Below are 13,224 nucleotides of genomic sequence, written 5' to 3'. Positions count from 1 at the left end.
GGGACCAATCGCTGATGGTCATGATTCTTACACACATCATGCATGCACTCAATTTGACCCCATTACTTTTCCAAACTCTGCTTTAGTTTTTCCTCTCTTTTTTTCTCCTTCTTCTATGATCTTCTTTCTGAATTTACTAGTGAATTTGCTTAGAATATTTCTGAAAATAAAAACCTTGCACAGATACATACATACATACATATATATATATATATATATATATATATATATATATATATATATATATATATATATATATATATGTTTTCAGCTTTTAAAGCATTAAAGTAGGTGTTATGGTGGTTGGTTTTATGTTCCTTGGCAATTTAATTGCTTTATCTTCAAACTCAGTCATCCAACCACAAAAAATGCACACATAAGTTGAAAAGAAAAAAACATGGAAATTGTGAAAACGACAAGAAGATATTTAATGGAGAAATAAGCAATTGGATCCATCCACCACCCTGTTGTCCATCATCTTCTTCTTCTTCCTTTTTTTTTTCTAATTATTATTTTATTATTACTATTAAACAATGAATGGATTAATTAATTAAGCTTTGTAGAAGAAGACGTTTCCTCGTTTTTCAGCTGGTGGTGACTTTTTGCAAACCTTGTTTACATTATTCATTATATACAGATACTTTATTTCTTATCCCAACCCAAACAAGTTTCTTTCTCTCTGTTTCTCTCTCTCTACCTTCAAAAGTTCCTTAGCTTCTCATCAAGGGCTGCATTAGGTGATTTGAAAAGAGAGGGTCAAATCAATAGAACTTCCCCTGTTTTGATTTGTTCGCAGGTACTTCTCCCGATAAAAGGCCACACAGAGATAAAGAGATACTAAAATGTTTCACTTCACTGTTTTCTTTAATAATGACAATAACCCTTGCTGCCCAGAAATTAATTTCAATTTCAAAATTTAAAAAAGAATATATTTTTTCAAGAAAAATGTGAATAAATGAGTGGATAATGAGATGAATAAAGATGGGTATCTTTTCCCTCATGTCTTTTTAACCCCATCTCTCTTCTTTAACTCCTTTTTATTCCACTTTCAGCTGTGGTGGAAGTGCAGGTGATCTGAGTCTGACACAGAGCTTTACCTCTTGCAAGTGAAGGGACTCATAAATCCCAAACAAACATAGATCGGACACACATATTGTGACAAGTGGGTAACTTGATGCATATATCTGCTAATGATGTTTTCTACTGTGTTTGCTTTGGTGAAGACTATGTGTGCGTCTGTCCTGTGTCTCTCTTTCTCTCTGTTCATTATGATTGAAAATTCTTCCTTTTTTTTTTCAGCAGTAGTAGAAGTAGTTCAGAGACGATCATGAACCACGTGCACACATAACCTCATTAATTTCTTTATACAAATAATCAAATCCATCCCTTACCCTTTTCTCTCTCACCGAATCTCTTCTAAGCTTTTTCACCACTTTCATTTTCAAGTTCTTCACCATGCCATAAAAAGAGTATGCACATGGCCAAAAACCAGTTTCATGTACACCTTAATATGTCAAGTGTGTTAAGTTTTCTGCGTAATTCATCATTTCTCCATGTCTTCACTTTCTCAGGATCTTAGAAGGCTAAAAAGTTAGCTTCCGTTACCAAGAATTGTTTGATGGGTTGATCCAAAATTCACACTCCAAACCAGATTCGCAGCACTGAAAGGTACAGCTAACTCAAGTCTTAGAATGTTAATTTTCGTATGTGGGGAAGAGTACTATAATACTATTACGAGGTTTTAAATTCTGGTCATCGTTGTCATGATTTTTGATGTTATGAAAAATTACAGATAGAAATTGTTGATACGATTACGCTTACGGTTGTGCCATGAGTTAAATACAGTCAAAATCGCAATCAGACACTGTATTAATCAAAATCTTAGTTATTTTTGTTTCTTTCTGTGTTGTGATGCGTTCTTGTGGGATCGTTATCTTAGCTATTTTTTACTGTATTACGTTGTGTTGTGATGTGTTCTTATTATGGGATTATTATTATTATTATTATTACGGAGCGAAGTTTCTATCTTTATTTTTATTTTTCTTTTTGGGATGTGATTGAAAAACATGAAAGTCCGACACTAACTAGGTTTTGTTTTCGGTTTTTCAGTGTGAATAAGTGACAAAGCAGAAGAAAGTTTTCTCCAATGGCGACATATTTTCAAAGTAACCCCAAAATTCAAGCAGGTGCTGACGGTCTTCAAACTCTCGTACTAATGAACCCTGACTATGTCCAATACTCCGACGCGCCGCCGCCACCCCACGGCGGAAACCACTTGTTTCTCAACTCCGCCGCCACCGTTGCCAACAACTCCTCCCTACTGAATCTCCCTCACGCGCCGTCCCCTCACACTCAGCAATTCGTCGGCGTGCCTCTCTCCGCAGCAGCGCAGGAGCCGCCGCCGTCCATGCCCCATGACGTCTCCGCCTTGCATGGCTTCCTGCCACGCATGCAGTACAACCTTTGGAACACAATTGACCCCAGCACGGCGGCGCGTGATGCCACACGCGCTTCCCAGGGACTGTCACTTAGCCTTCACGGTGAGGAGGTGCGTCCAAGGTCATCCTCCGCCCCTGGGGCCTCCAACGGCGGCGGTATGGCGGGGATTCAGAGTGTTCTCTTGAGTTCCAAGTTCTTGAGGGTCACGCAAGAACTTCTGGACGAGATTGTGAATGTTAACAGCGGAATTAAGGTTGAACAAGGGAAGCAAAGCTTCGAGAAAACTAAGGCGGTTGGAGAATCATCAACCGCTGCTAGTGGTGACGGCGGAGAGGCATGTGGGAAACGTAGCTCTGAACTGTCTACTACAGAGAGACAAGAAATTCAGATGAAGAAAGCAAAGCTAATCAACATGCTTGACGAGGTAATCTCTTTTATTTCTTCTGTATTTGATCAATGACTGCATAAATAAAACCACAAAATTTTGATGTCCTTTTGTTTCCAATTGAACTCAAAATTCCATTTTAATCATTGAGATAATATTCTTTCTTCCAAGTAAAATTTCTTTGTTTTTATGACATGGTTTGTAGCATTGTTTTGTTGATTTGATCTCTGGAATTGAAGGTGGAGCAAAGGTACAGGCAGTACCACAACCAGATGCAGATTGTGACATCCTCCTTTGAGCAAGTTGCAGGGATTGGTTCTGCGAGGACGTACACAGCACTTGCATTGCAAACAATTTCAAAGCAATTTCGATGTTTGAAGGATGCTATAACAGGTCAAATCAGAGCTGCAAATAAGAGTTTGGGAGAAGAGGATTGTTTTGGGGCTAAAGTTGAAGGTTCTAGGCTGAAATACGTGGACCATCATCTACGCCAACAGAGAGCTATTCAACAGTTGGGTATGATCCATCACAATGCTTGGAGACCCCAGAGAGGATTGCCAGAGAGATCGGTTTCTGTCTTACGTGCTTGGCTCTTTGAACACTTTCTCCACCCGTAAGAACTTTCAAAATTCAATCTTTCAAACTCTTTATTTCCACTTCCATGGTTCTTGCTCTTGAAACAAGTTGAGCTTATCTGGTTTCAGCTACCCCAAGGACTCCGACAAACACATGCTTGCAAAACAAACAGGGCTTACCAGGAGTCAGGTAACACCACTGCTACTCAACAACTGTTCAATTGTGTAAAAGAATGAATAAGATTCAATGAGAGCGTGTATGAAGATTGATTGGAATATTGGAATGGAACAGGTTTCAAATTGGTTCATAAATGCTCGAGTTCGGCTTTGGAAGCCAATGGTGGAGGAAATGTATTTGGAGGAGATGAAAGAACACGAACTAAATGGAAATGGGTCTGAGGAGAAATCAAGCAAGAGTGGTGAAGATCCCGCGATGAAACGAGAGAAACGTCCTACCTCTGAGATTGAATCAAAAGGTTCTAGTTCTAAACAAGATGTTTCTAATTCAATAGTTTCAACTTCACCATCAACATCAGCACCTGTAGTGGGTAATGTGAAGAATCAATCAGGATTCAGTTTCATGGGGTCATCAGAGTTAGATGGAATCACACAAGGAAGCCCCAAGAAGCCAAGGAACCCTGAAATCCTACTCTCTCCAAATCGTGCTTCTTCAATGAGCATGGATGTTAAAAGCAATGAGGCCAACAATGAGCAACAGCTTTCAATGGAGGAGAGACAGAGCAGGGATGGGTACTCTTTCATGGGGAGCCAAACAAACTTCACAGGTGGTTTTGGGCAATACCCAATGGAGGAAATTGGTAGGTTTGATGCTGAAGAATTCACACCAAGGTTTTCAGGTAATGGTGTTTCCCTCACTCTTGGTCTTCCTCACTGTGACACATTGTCAGGAACACATCAAACCTTTCTCCCAAACCAGAACATTCAGCTAGGAAGAGGGTTGGACATTGGTCAACCGAATCAGTTTGGTGTGTTGAACAATTCCACTTCTCACTCTTCAGCAGCATTTGAGAGTATCAACATGCAGAACCCAAAGAGGTTTGCTGCACAATTGGTACTGGACTTTGTGGCATAAACAGGACATTGAAGGGGACAGATTATGGTTAGTGTAAAGAAAGAAGGAATTTTACTCTAGTATAGGTGTATACCTTGCATAGAACCATTTGAGTTCTTAGATATAGCTTGGTGATTTTAAAAATATATGCTTACTTGAGTTGTATATTAATTTTGTAATTTTTGAAAATGGGATAGATGGGTTGGTGTCATAAAATTTCAATTGGTAAAGATAGTATATCTTTGATTTGAGAGTATATGTCATGAATTACCTTTCTTTTTTTAAGTCTTAACCTACTTTTCTTTGGGTGGATTACATAAATCAAAGAAAAAGGTACAAGTGGAGCAATATGGTAGATTGTTATGGATGAAAACTTATACTTACCCTTTTCTTTTATATATAAAAGTTCCCATTTATCATTTTCATAACTTTATTTATGAGATCATATGTATCATATTATTTCTATTATTAATTTTTCCAATTTGTTACATTCATTTTTTCTATTTTTCTCCTTTTTATCATATTTTTATGTGGCATTAACTTAGACATAATATGATATATATTATATTATTTTTATTTTTGAAATTTCAAAGACAAAGTTTGTTGAGTACGAAGAATTCCGTAGTTGGATTAGTTATTTGAATCCTGATGCAACTCTTGTTCTAGAAATACTCTTTGAAGTAACATATTGAAAATATTTATGAGAGAAAAAAAAAACATTTTGAAAGAAGATTTGAAGAACATTTAAAATAGGATTTGTTTAACTTTTTATTTATGGACATCTTGCACAAGTGATGGTCATATAAGTTTGATTGTGTATTATGTTGACTCAAATTGGAATTTGTGCGCAAAGTTCTCAACTTTTGCCATTTGCCTCCACCTCACACTAGGTTTGAATTGTCTTAACAATATAATGCAATTTTTGCATCAGGCATTGAAAAAAATATATTTTCTATTACTTTGGATAATGTTTCTACTAATGATGTTTTGTTCAAAACTATAAAAAGTCAGCATGTTTTAGAAAATTCTTTGATTTGTGATGGAGATTTTTTTCATTTTCGGTGTTGTACTTTAAAAAGTACTTAGTGATGCTTTAGATCAAATTAGAGAGAATATGTTATGGGATATGAGAATAGAATTATTAAATTTAAACAATGCATTAAAAAAATAAGGAACATTGATGCATAAAGTGTTTTTTCTATAGATGTTTGTTCAAGACGAAAACTCAACTTTTTTTATGAACAAGGGTTTGCAAGTTTATGTCTAATTGATAACAATTACAAGCTCATCTAAAAAGAAATGGAAAAGAACATAAAAGATAAGTGTTTTTGTGTCAAACACTTGATGAAATTACAAAATTCAATTTCTACCTTATCTTATCTACGTCCAACTTGTACTTTTCTCAAGTTTGAAAAATCTAATGTATTTAAATGGATAGTATACAAGATCAACATGAAGTTATAAGAGGTATGGTTGAAAGATGATGGTGAAATTTGACAAATATTGAGAAGAATATTGCATTATTCTTGTATTTAGGGCAATTTTGACTTATTGATTGAAGTTGGAAACATTGGGATTCTTTTATGAAAAGATTGATTTTTTTTAGATAAAATTAGAAAAGATAAAGAAAAATTTGTACAAGCTTTTATCTCAATACGCTAGAAAAAGTTCAAATTTAGATGTTCTAAAGCATAAGCATAATGATCTATCTTCCTCTACTACATCCACCAAGCCAAGCCATTTTACTATAATTTATTTACCAAGTCATTAATGTTTACTTTATTTTAATTTAATTCTTATTTTTCATTTATAATAATCTTTTTTTTTTGGGCTTATCATATAGGATATTAAAAAGCGTAAACTTCAAATTGATGTTAAAATGGGAATTGCTTATCATATAGTGGAAGATTAATTCTCAACATTTTTCATATTTGTCATGATGGCTAGGACTTGCTAAATATTTCTAATAACAGATATACTGTTCGGTTATACTACTGTTCGGTGGCGCTATACCGAACGGTATTGTACTGTTTAGTATGCCGTTCGATCTCACTATGTTGTTTAGTGAACCGTTCGGTTTCATTGTGGTGTTCAGTGGACTGTTCGGTCTCACTGTGTTGTTCAGTGGATCGTTCGGTCTTACTGACCTGAACCGCTCGGTTTCCTTTTCGGCCTGCATTGCGCCTGCCCTTTTTCTGTTGAACCAACATCTAATATTGAACCAACATCTTATTCTGCTGCTTCTAAACAACCCTAATGGGTTACTACCATGTGTGCCGAGCATGATGCTCTACAGGCTAACAATACTTGGGTCCTAACCACTTTACGACCTAATAAAACTGCTATTGGTTGTCGTTGGGTTTAAAAAATCAAATACAACTCTGATGGCTCGGTCGACTGGTATAAAGCATGCCTGGTCACCAAAGGATATAACCAGATTGAAGGGTTAGATTTCTTCGATACTTTTGTACCTGTCGCCAAACTCACTACCGTTCGGCTTCTCCTTGCCATAGTTGCTTTCAAGAGTTGGTCACTCAAACTATTGGATGTTAACAATGCTTTCCTACATGGTGACTTTCATGAAGATGTCTATATGAAAGTTCCTCCTGGCCTTACCACTTCAACCACGAATCAGGTTTGCAAACTACAAAGGTCTTTATATGGTCTTAAACAAGCTAGCCGACAATGGTATGCTAAGCTACATAATTTCTTACTTTCAAATAATTATACTTGTTCCACTTCTGACAATTCTCTTTTTCTGCAACATGATGATAATTACATTACGACACTTCTTATTTATGTTGATGATATCATCATAACTAGCAACAATAATGGAGAAATACAATGTATTACTGACCTCCTCCATTCTACCTTTCGCATAAAGAATCTTGGTGATTTAACTTACTTTCTCGGTCTTGAGGTCGCACACAACTCCAAAGGAATTCATCTTAGCCAACGAAAGTATGTTCTGGATCTCCTTACTGAAACCGGCCTGCTTGACTTCTCCCCTGTCCCTACTCCCATGGTTCACAAACAACCATCTATACATACCAATCGGTCACTTGATGATGCTGTCGCTGCTTCCTATCGTCGACTCATTGGAAAACTCATCTACCTTACAAGCACACGTCCGGATATTACTTTTGCTGTCAATCACCTCAGTCAGTTCATGTCTGCTCCGACCTTTGTCCATCAACAAGCTACTACTCATATTCTACAATATCTCAAAGGTACCCCTAGCGCTGGAATTTTTCTCCCACACAATTCTACCGTTCAGCTAAAAGCCTTATGTGACTCTGATTAGGCCACCTGTCCCGATACTCGCCGTTCGGTCACTGGATTCACTATCTACCTCAAAAGTTCCCTCATTCCATGGCGTTCCAAGAAACAACCAATCGTTTCTTGTAGCTCTTTTGAGGCTGAATACTGCTCGCTAGTCAGCACAATGTGTGAACTCTAGTGGCTCACTTACTTGCTTCATGATCTACACGTTCCTTACATCTCTCCTGCTCTTGTCTATTGTGACAATCAATCTGCAATACAAATCGCCTCTAATCAAGTTTTCCATGAACGCACAAAGCATGTTGATATTGACTGCCACCTTGTTCGTGAAAAGGTTGCTGGTGGATTGATCAAATTACTTCATATCTCCACAACCATGCAGATAGCTGGCATATTAACTAAACCTTTACCCCCTCCTACTTTTCAACTTTTGCGTTCCAAGCTGGGTCTTCAAAATATTTACGCCTAGCTTAAGGGGGGCTGATAACAGATATATCGTTTGGTTATACTACTGTTCGACGGGGCTATACCGAACGGTCTTATAATGTTCAGTATACCGTTCGATCTCACTGTGTTGTTTAGTGAACCGTTCGGTTTCATTGTGGTGTTCAATGGACCGTTCGGTCTCAATGTGTTGTTCAGTGAATCGTTCGGTCTTATTGACCTGAATCGCTCAGTTTGCTTTTGGGTCTGCATTGGGCCTACCCTTTTTCTATTATTCTGTTTCTTCTGTTTCTGTTCTTCCTTCTTATATATTTCTTCTCCTGTATCACTTTTGAACTATGAATAAGATTTACTGCTTACTCAACCTATGTTCTTTAGCTTTTTTCTTCTTTTTTCTCTCCTTAATACGCCTTTCTCTTTGTTACCGCATAGTAAATCTATGAATTCCGATTATCATAATTGTTTATGAATCTACATTCAATATTGGTTCAAAGACTCTTAATAAATTAAAAAATCGCCTTTTGCCAGAACATGCAAAAACAATACTTCGATATCCAAACATGGTTTTTGTGATAATAAATTATCTAATTTAAATATCATTATTATTTTTTTATTTTCATAAACAATATTTATAATTTGGATTTTTCTTTTAATTTGATGTTGTATAGTGGAAGATGATAAAGAAAGTAAAAAAGATGGAATGGTGAAGGCGAGTTATTCTAAATGTGCCTCTAATGATCTTGGAAATGGACATGGTGATGATGATGAATGACTTTACTTTAAAGTCTTTTTGATTTGGTAGATGATGTTTGAATTTGAGGAATTTGTGTTACTTTGCTGCATGGTGTTAGTTTGTGTCAAAATGCACATTTGATTAATTGTTGTAATTCAAAATATATTGTTAAATATATTATGAAACTTATATTTAATTTTCTTAATTTAGTAAGGAGTGATTTGATGGTACCGATGTCATTGAAAATATTTAAATGGATTGGTTAAACATTCATTACTAATACTAACTATACTTTTGTAGTGCATCTTGGTCAATGGAAATATGGGAGATCATGCAAGTGAGTTTCTTAATTCTTATTTTGTTTTAGATGATGAATGAGTAGGTTAGAGTTGCTCTAATATTATGCATAAATTAAAATAATAAATCTTACTTCATATCTTGAATTGTATTTAAACTATTTGTGAGGTGATCATTGGTCCATATACTCGTGTGAGTTAATTAATCGTCCAATAATCACTTTTGATATTACTATTGAGTCTTTTAGATGAAAATTTACAAAACATATTCAATAATAATAAGTCACGAGCAACTCGTATAAGAAATTATATTATTGATTTCAACTGAAAAAATTTTAAAAATAAGTTTATGATATTTTTGATTTATTGTTTAAACTTTTAATTTTTTATTTAAGATAATATTCAAACTCATATGACACTTTATAATAGAAACTGTAAAGTTACATATTAAACAAAACGCAACAAAAAAATAAAAATCCGATATGCATACCAGTGTTAGGTTTAATAACCTTTCAACGACCCAATAGAGGGCTGTTTCTTCCTGCACCTCTAAAATATCACTTCTGCACCTCCATATAAAAATTTTCATTATCATCTTTTTAAAATTGTGCAATTTAGAACTCATTTCTATAAATAAAAGGTGATTTTAATTATACAGTCCGAAACTAAAAATAATTTTGAATTGTGTAATTTGAAAATAAAAAATAATTTCCAGATTGAAGTTATTTTAAACTTTTGAAATAAACAACTCGAAAAAGAAAAAATATATAATTTTTATAAGCAAGGAAAATAAAAACAAGACCCAAAACATGTTAATTAAGTGCATACTAATTTAAATTATTAATCATTAGTTTATTTCAATACACCATAATAAGCACTAATTGTATTAAAAGTAATATTTTTTATGTGAAGAAAAACCATTCTCAAATATTTTAATATTACTAAACTTGCTACAAAAATTTAAATAAATAAAATTCAGCCAAACGTGTTTTTTTTTATTAGAAATAGTCCTTAATACTTTCAAGTACAAATAATAAAAATAATAAGAAAATTAGCAATAATTATTATAGTTTTGATTCTTGAAGGGGGGAAATTGCAGTGTTAAGTAGTATGAAAAAGATAAGAATGTGTTGAAGAAGAGAAGTTTTGAAAGAAGAAGAAGAAGAAGAAAGTGGAGTTGTATTTGGAGTGAATTATGCGATGAGTCATTTGTTCAAACACCTTGCCGGCTTCAATCAAATAACTATTCCATTCGCCACGCCATTTCTACTTTCTTATTAGTCAACTCTCAACTCTCTTACTTTTCATTAATTATTATCATACTATTCCTAATTCCATCTTATCCATCCATTTTCTATTTAAATATATATTTTAACTTTTTAGTACACTCATACATCTCAAATCTTCTTATAAGCAAGACCATTTCGCTTCTCTCATATACCAAAACCCAAATTTTACATCAGTTATAATACTAATTACATCTACAAATATATTTAAATATATATGTTTTTATTTCGAGACCAATGTTATTGTCTCGGTTTTACTTTTTAAAAGTATTTTAGAAGGTTCAAAGAAAAAGCATATATAAAATATTATTCATTTTGTATTTTTATAATATCAGACTATTAAATATATTGAAACAATTTCACAGTTAAAAAGTAAGAGAGTTTTCATCGCATTAATGTTTGGGTTTCAAGTTTATTAAAACAACATTTTGCTTAATTACGACATAGTATTATTATTTTGAAGTTTAGAACTTTCTCATAATTTTATTTTAAAAGACACTTTAGACTATTAAAAGATAAATATGCATTTAGATTATTTTACGACTGAAACTATTATATATATTGAAATAGTATCCAAATATAATATTATTATAATTAAATTTTCAAACGATTATACTGTAACCATGTCTAATTAATGCACATAAAGTAGGGCTTTTTGAAAAATGTTTCTGAATCTGTCGAAGAAGATTTTCTTAAAAATATTGTCATTAATGTTTGTTAGAAGTCCCACGTCGACTAGATATAAGACTAATTCATAGTTTATAAGTGAGTGCAAACCTTACCTTATAAACTGATTTTGTAGAGTTGAGTTAGACTTTAAACCCACCTTCTAATATGGTATCACTCAATTTTTACAATAAAGAAGTTGTTGGTCTTATCTCTAGTCGAGGTGAGACTTCAACAAAATTATTAATGATTTTTTATGAAAAAAATAAGAAGAAATGTACTAATTATTTAATAAATTTAAAAAAATAATTTGAAATAAAATATTAAGATTAATATTAAGTGATTGTACATGGTTTCTTAGAGAAAGTGAACCCAACTATAATTTTATAATTATTATTTTGTGTAATTTGAGATTGTATTACTTGAATTAATGTTGCGAGAAAGACTAAATTTTCAACGAAGTTTGTATGACTATTGGAAAAGACCATCATGAATCCCATTGAAAAACACGCAAACTTTTTCAAATCTCGTGACGGCAACAAATTGTATTATAGCAATTATTCGGTAAATCGGTTGAGGAAATTTTGCTGGAAAATTCTGTGAGCAACTTCATCACTTAAACCCTAATACTATTCATCGGTTACTCATTAAGTAACACATTTTTAATTTTTTTATTTATATTTAATTATTATTACTTCCAAAATTTAATACGACAATAGCTATATTCCCGTGTTATTTATATTTTGATAGTTTATTTAATTGTAAAATAAAATATCCTATAAATATTTCATTAAAATTAAAATATTGTATTTTAAATTTAAAAAGAAAACTTAGGAATAACAAAGGATATAAAACTTGAGTTTCTCTTATTTTTTTTAATCGAATACCTATTTATTTTATTTAAACAATGCTTAAAAGTCTAATCTATCTCTTTAGAAGTCAAACATGCCCGAAGAAACTACTATTTCATCTTAAGACATTAGAATAGTATAATATTAGAATATTATATAAAATATATCGCTATTATTATTATTATTATTAAAACAATTTGACCAAGGATTTCAATTTTGAAAGTTTACTTTTTCTATCTAAATACTTTTAAAAGGTATTTAATAAATGAAGCTTAACCTAAATCAAATATGAAAAGCAGAAACAAAAACCAAATATGAGCTACAATATATGTGTGTTTTAGACAAGGAACTTAACCTACTTCCATCGCAATGTTAAGAGAGAAACACAACTATGTAGAAATAACCTTTTTGTTAAAACTATGAAAATATTATCATCACTGACACATCCAAAAATATTATACATCTTATGCAAAACAATCCATAGTAACAGAAGTTTGTGGGGACGATATTTACATTATAAAGAATTTTATATATTAGAATGATTTTAATTATATATAACATTTTATTATAAAAAATAAATTGTGGAGGCAACTGTTCCATATCACATAAATCCTTTGTTCTTTTGTGTCTATCAATTTTTTTATCAGTAAAGTAAACTAAAGTGCTAGAAAAAATAATAAGGTAGAAGAAGATGCAGTGTTTCATTCTCCACTATACTTTATTAATTATGTTTTTATCAAGTAACTTACAATAAAACATGTTAATGAAAAAATAATGTTTTTTGATCCATCTTTTTTACTAAATCAACTCATTTTTGAGGTAAAATTGCATTTGTAATGGTAACTTCATGCTCAAAGTAAAAGTAGAACTCTAAACATGGCTAAACAATCTAATGAAGTATGGGCTATCAAGTTTTGATTCACAGAACAAAGAGAGAAAAAAATTAACATAAATTTTTTTTACAATATTTTGATACAGTATATTGGTATCGAACTGTTGTCTGACCACTCATTAATATTTTGGTTTACATACAAAATATATATATCTTGGTGTGAAGAGTATGTGTGAGGGATGTGTGAAGAGTGTGTCGGAACCCTCACGACTAACAATAAAATCAATTTAAAATATACAAGTGAGTGTAAATCTTAGTTTACAAATCAGTTTTATGGAATTGAAAATTGATTTCTTAAATTCA

The 13,224-nt window shown here is 32.8% G+C and overlaps 1 protein-coding gene across 4 annotated transcripts; it reads left to right on the top strand.

Annotated features, from left to right (window-relative positions):
• The first annotated feature begins 642 nt into the window (after positions 1–642).
• On the top strand, positions 643–4,754 carry LOC108326359 (BEL1-like homeodomain protein 1). Of its 4 annotated transcripts, none has more exons than XM_017559825.2 (7): positions 643–796; positions 1,053–1,162; positions 1,572–1,668; positions 2,110–2,863; positions 3,064–3,437; positions 3,529–3,589; positions 3,692–4,754. In XM_017559825.2, exons 4-7 carry the CDS (start codon positions 2,147–2,149, stop codon positions 4,490–4,492), a joined length of 1,953 nt encoding a protein of 650 aa, XP_017415314.1. In that variant the 5' UTR covers positions 643–796; positions 1,053–1,162; positions 1,572–1,668; positions 2,110–2,146; the 3' UTR covers positions 4,493–4,754. The 4 variants fall into 4 exon arrangements, with proteins under 4 accessions (XP_017415314.1, XP_052730418.1, XP_017415315.1 ...); XM_052874458.1 differs by lacking the exon at positions 643–796 and adding an exon at positions 1,300–1,469 and having other exon boundaries at positions 937–1,162; XM_017559826.2 differs by lacking the exon at positions 643–796 and having other exon boundaries at positions 937–1,162.
• The last annotated feature ends 8,470 nt before the right edge of the window (positions 4,755–13,224 follow it).

The sequence above is a fragment of the Vigna angularis genome, chromosome 3 (assembly GCF_016808095.1).
Source record: "Vigna angularis cultivar LongXiaoDou No.4 chromosome 3, ASM1680809v1, whole genome shotgun sequence".
Classification (NCBI taxonomy): domain Eukaryota; kingdom Viridiplantae; phylum Streptophyta; class Magnoliopsida; order Fabales; family Fabaceae; genus Vigna; species Vigna angularis.
Note: the sequence above shows the minus strand (reverse complement) of the source record. Positions and strands in the feature narration are given on the sequence as shown.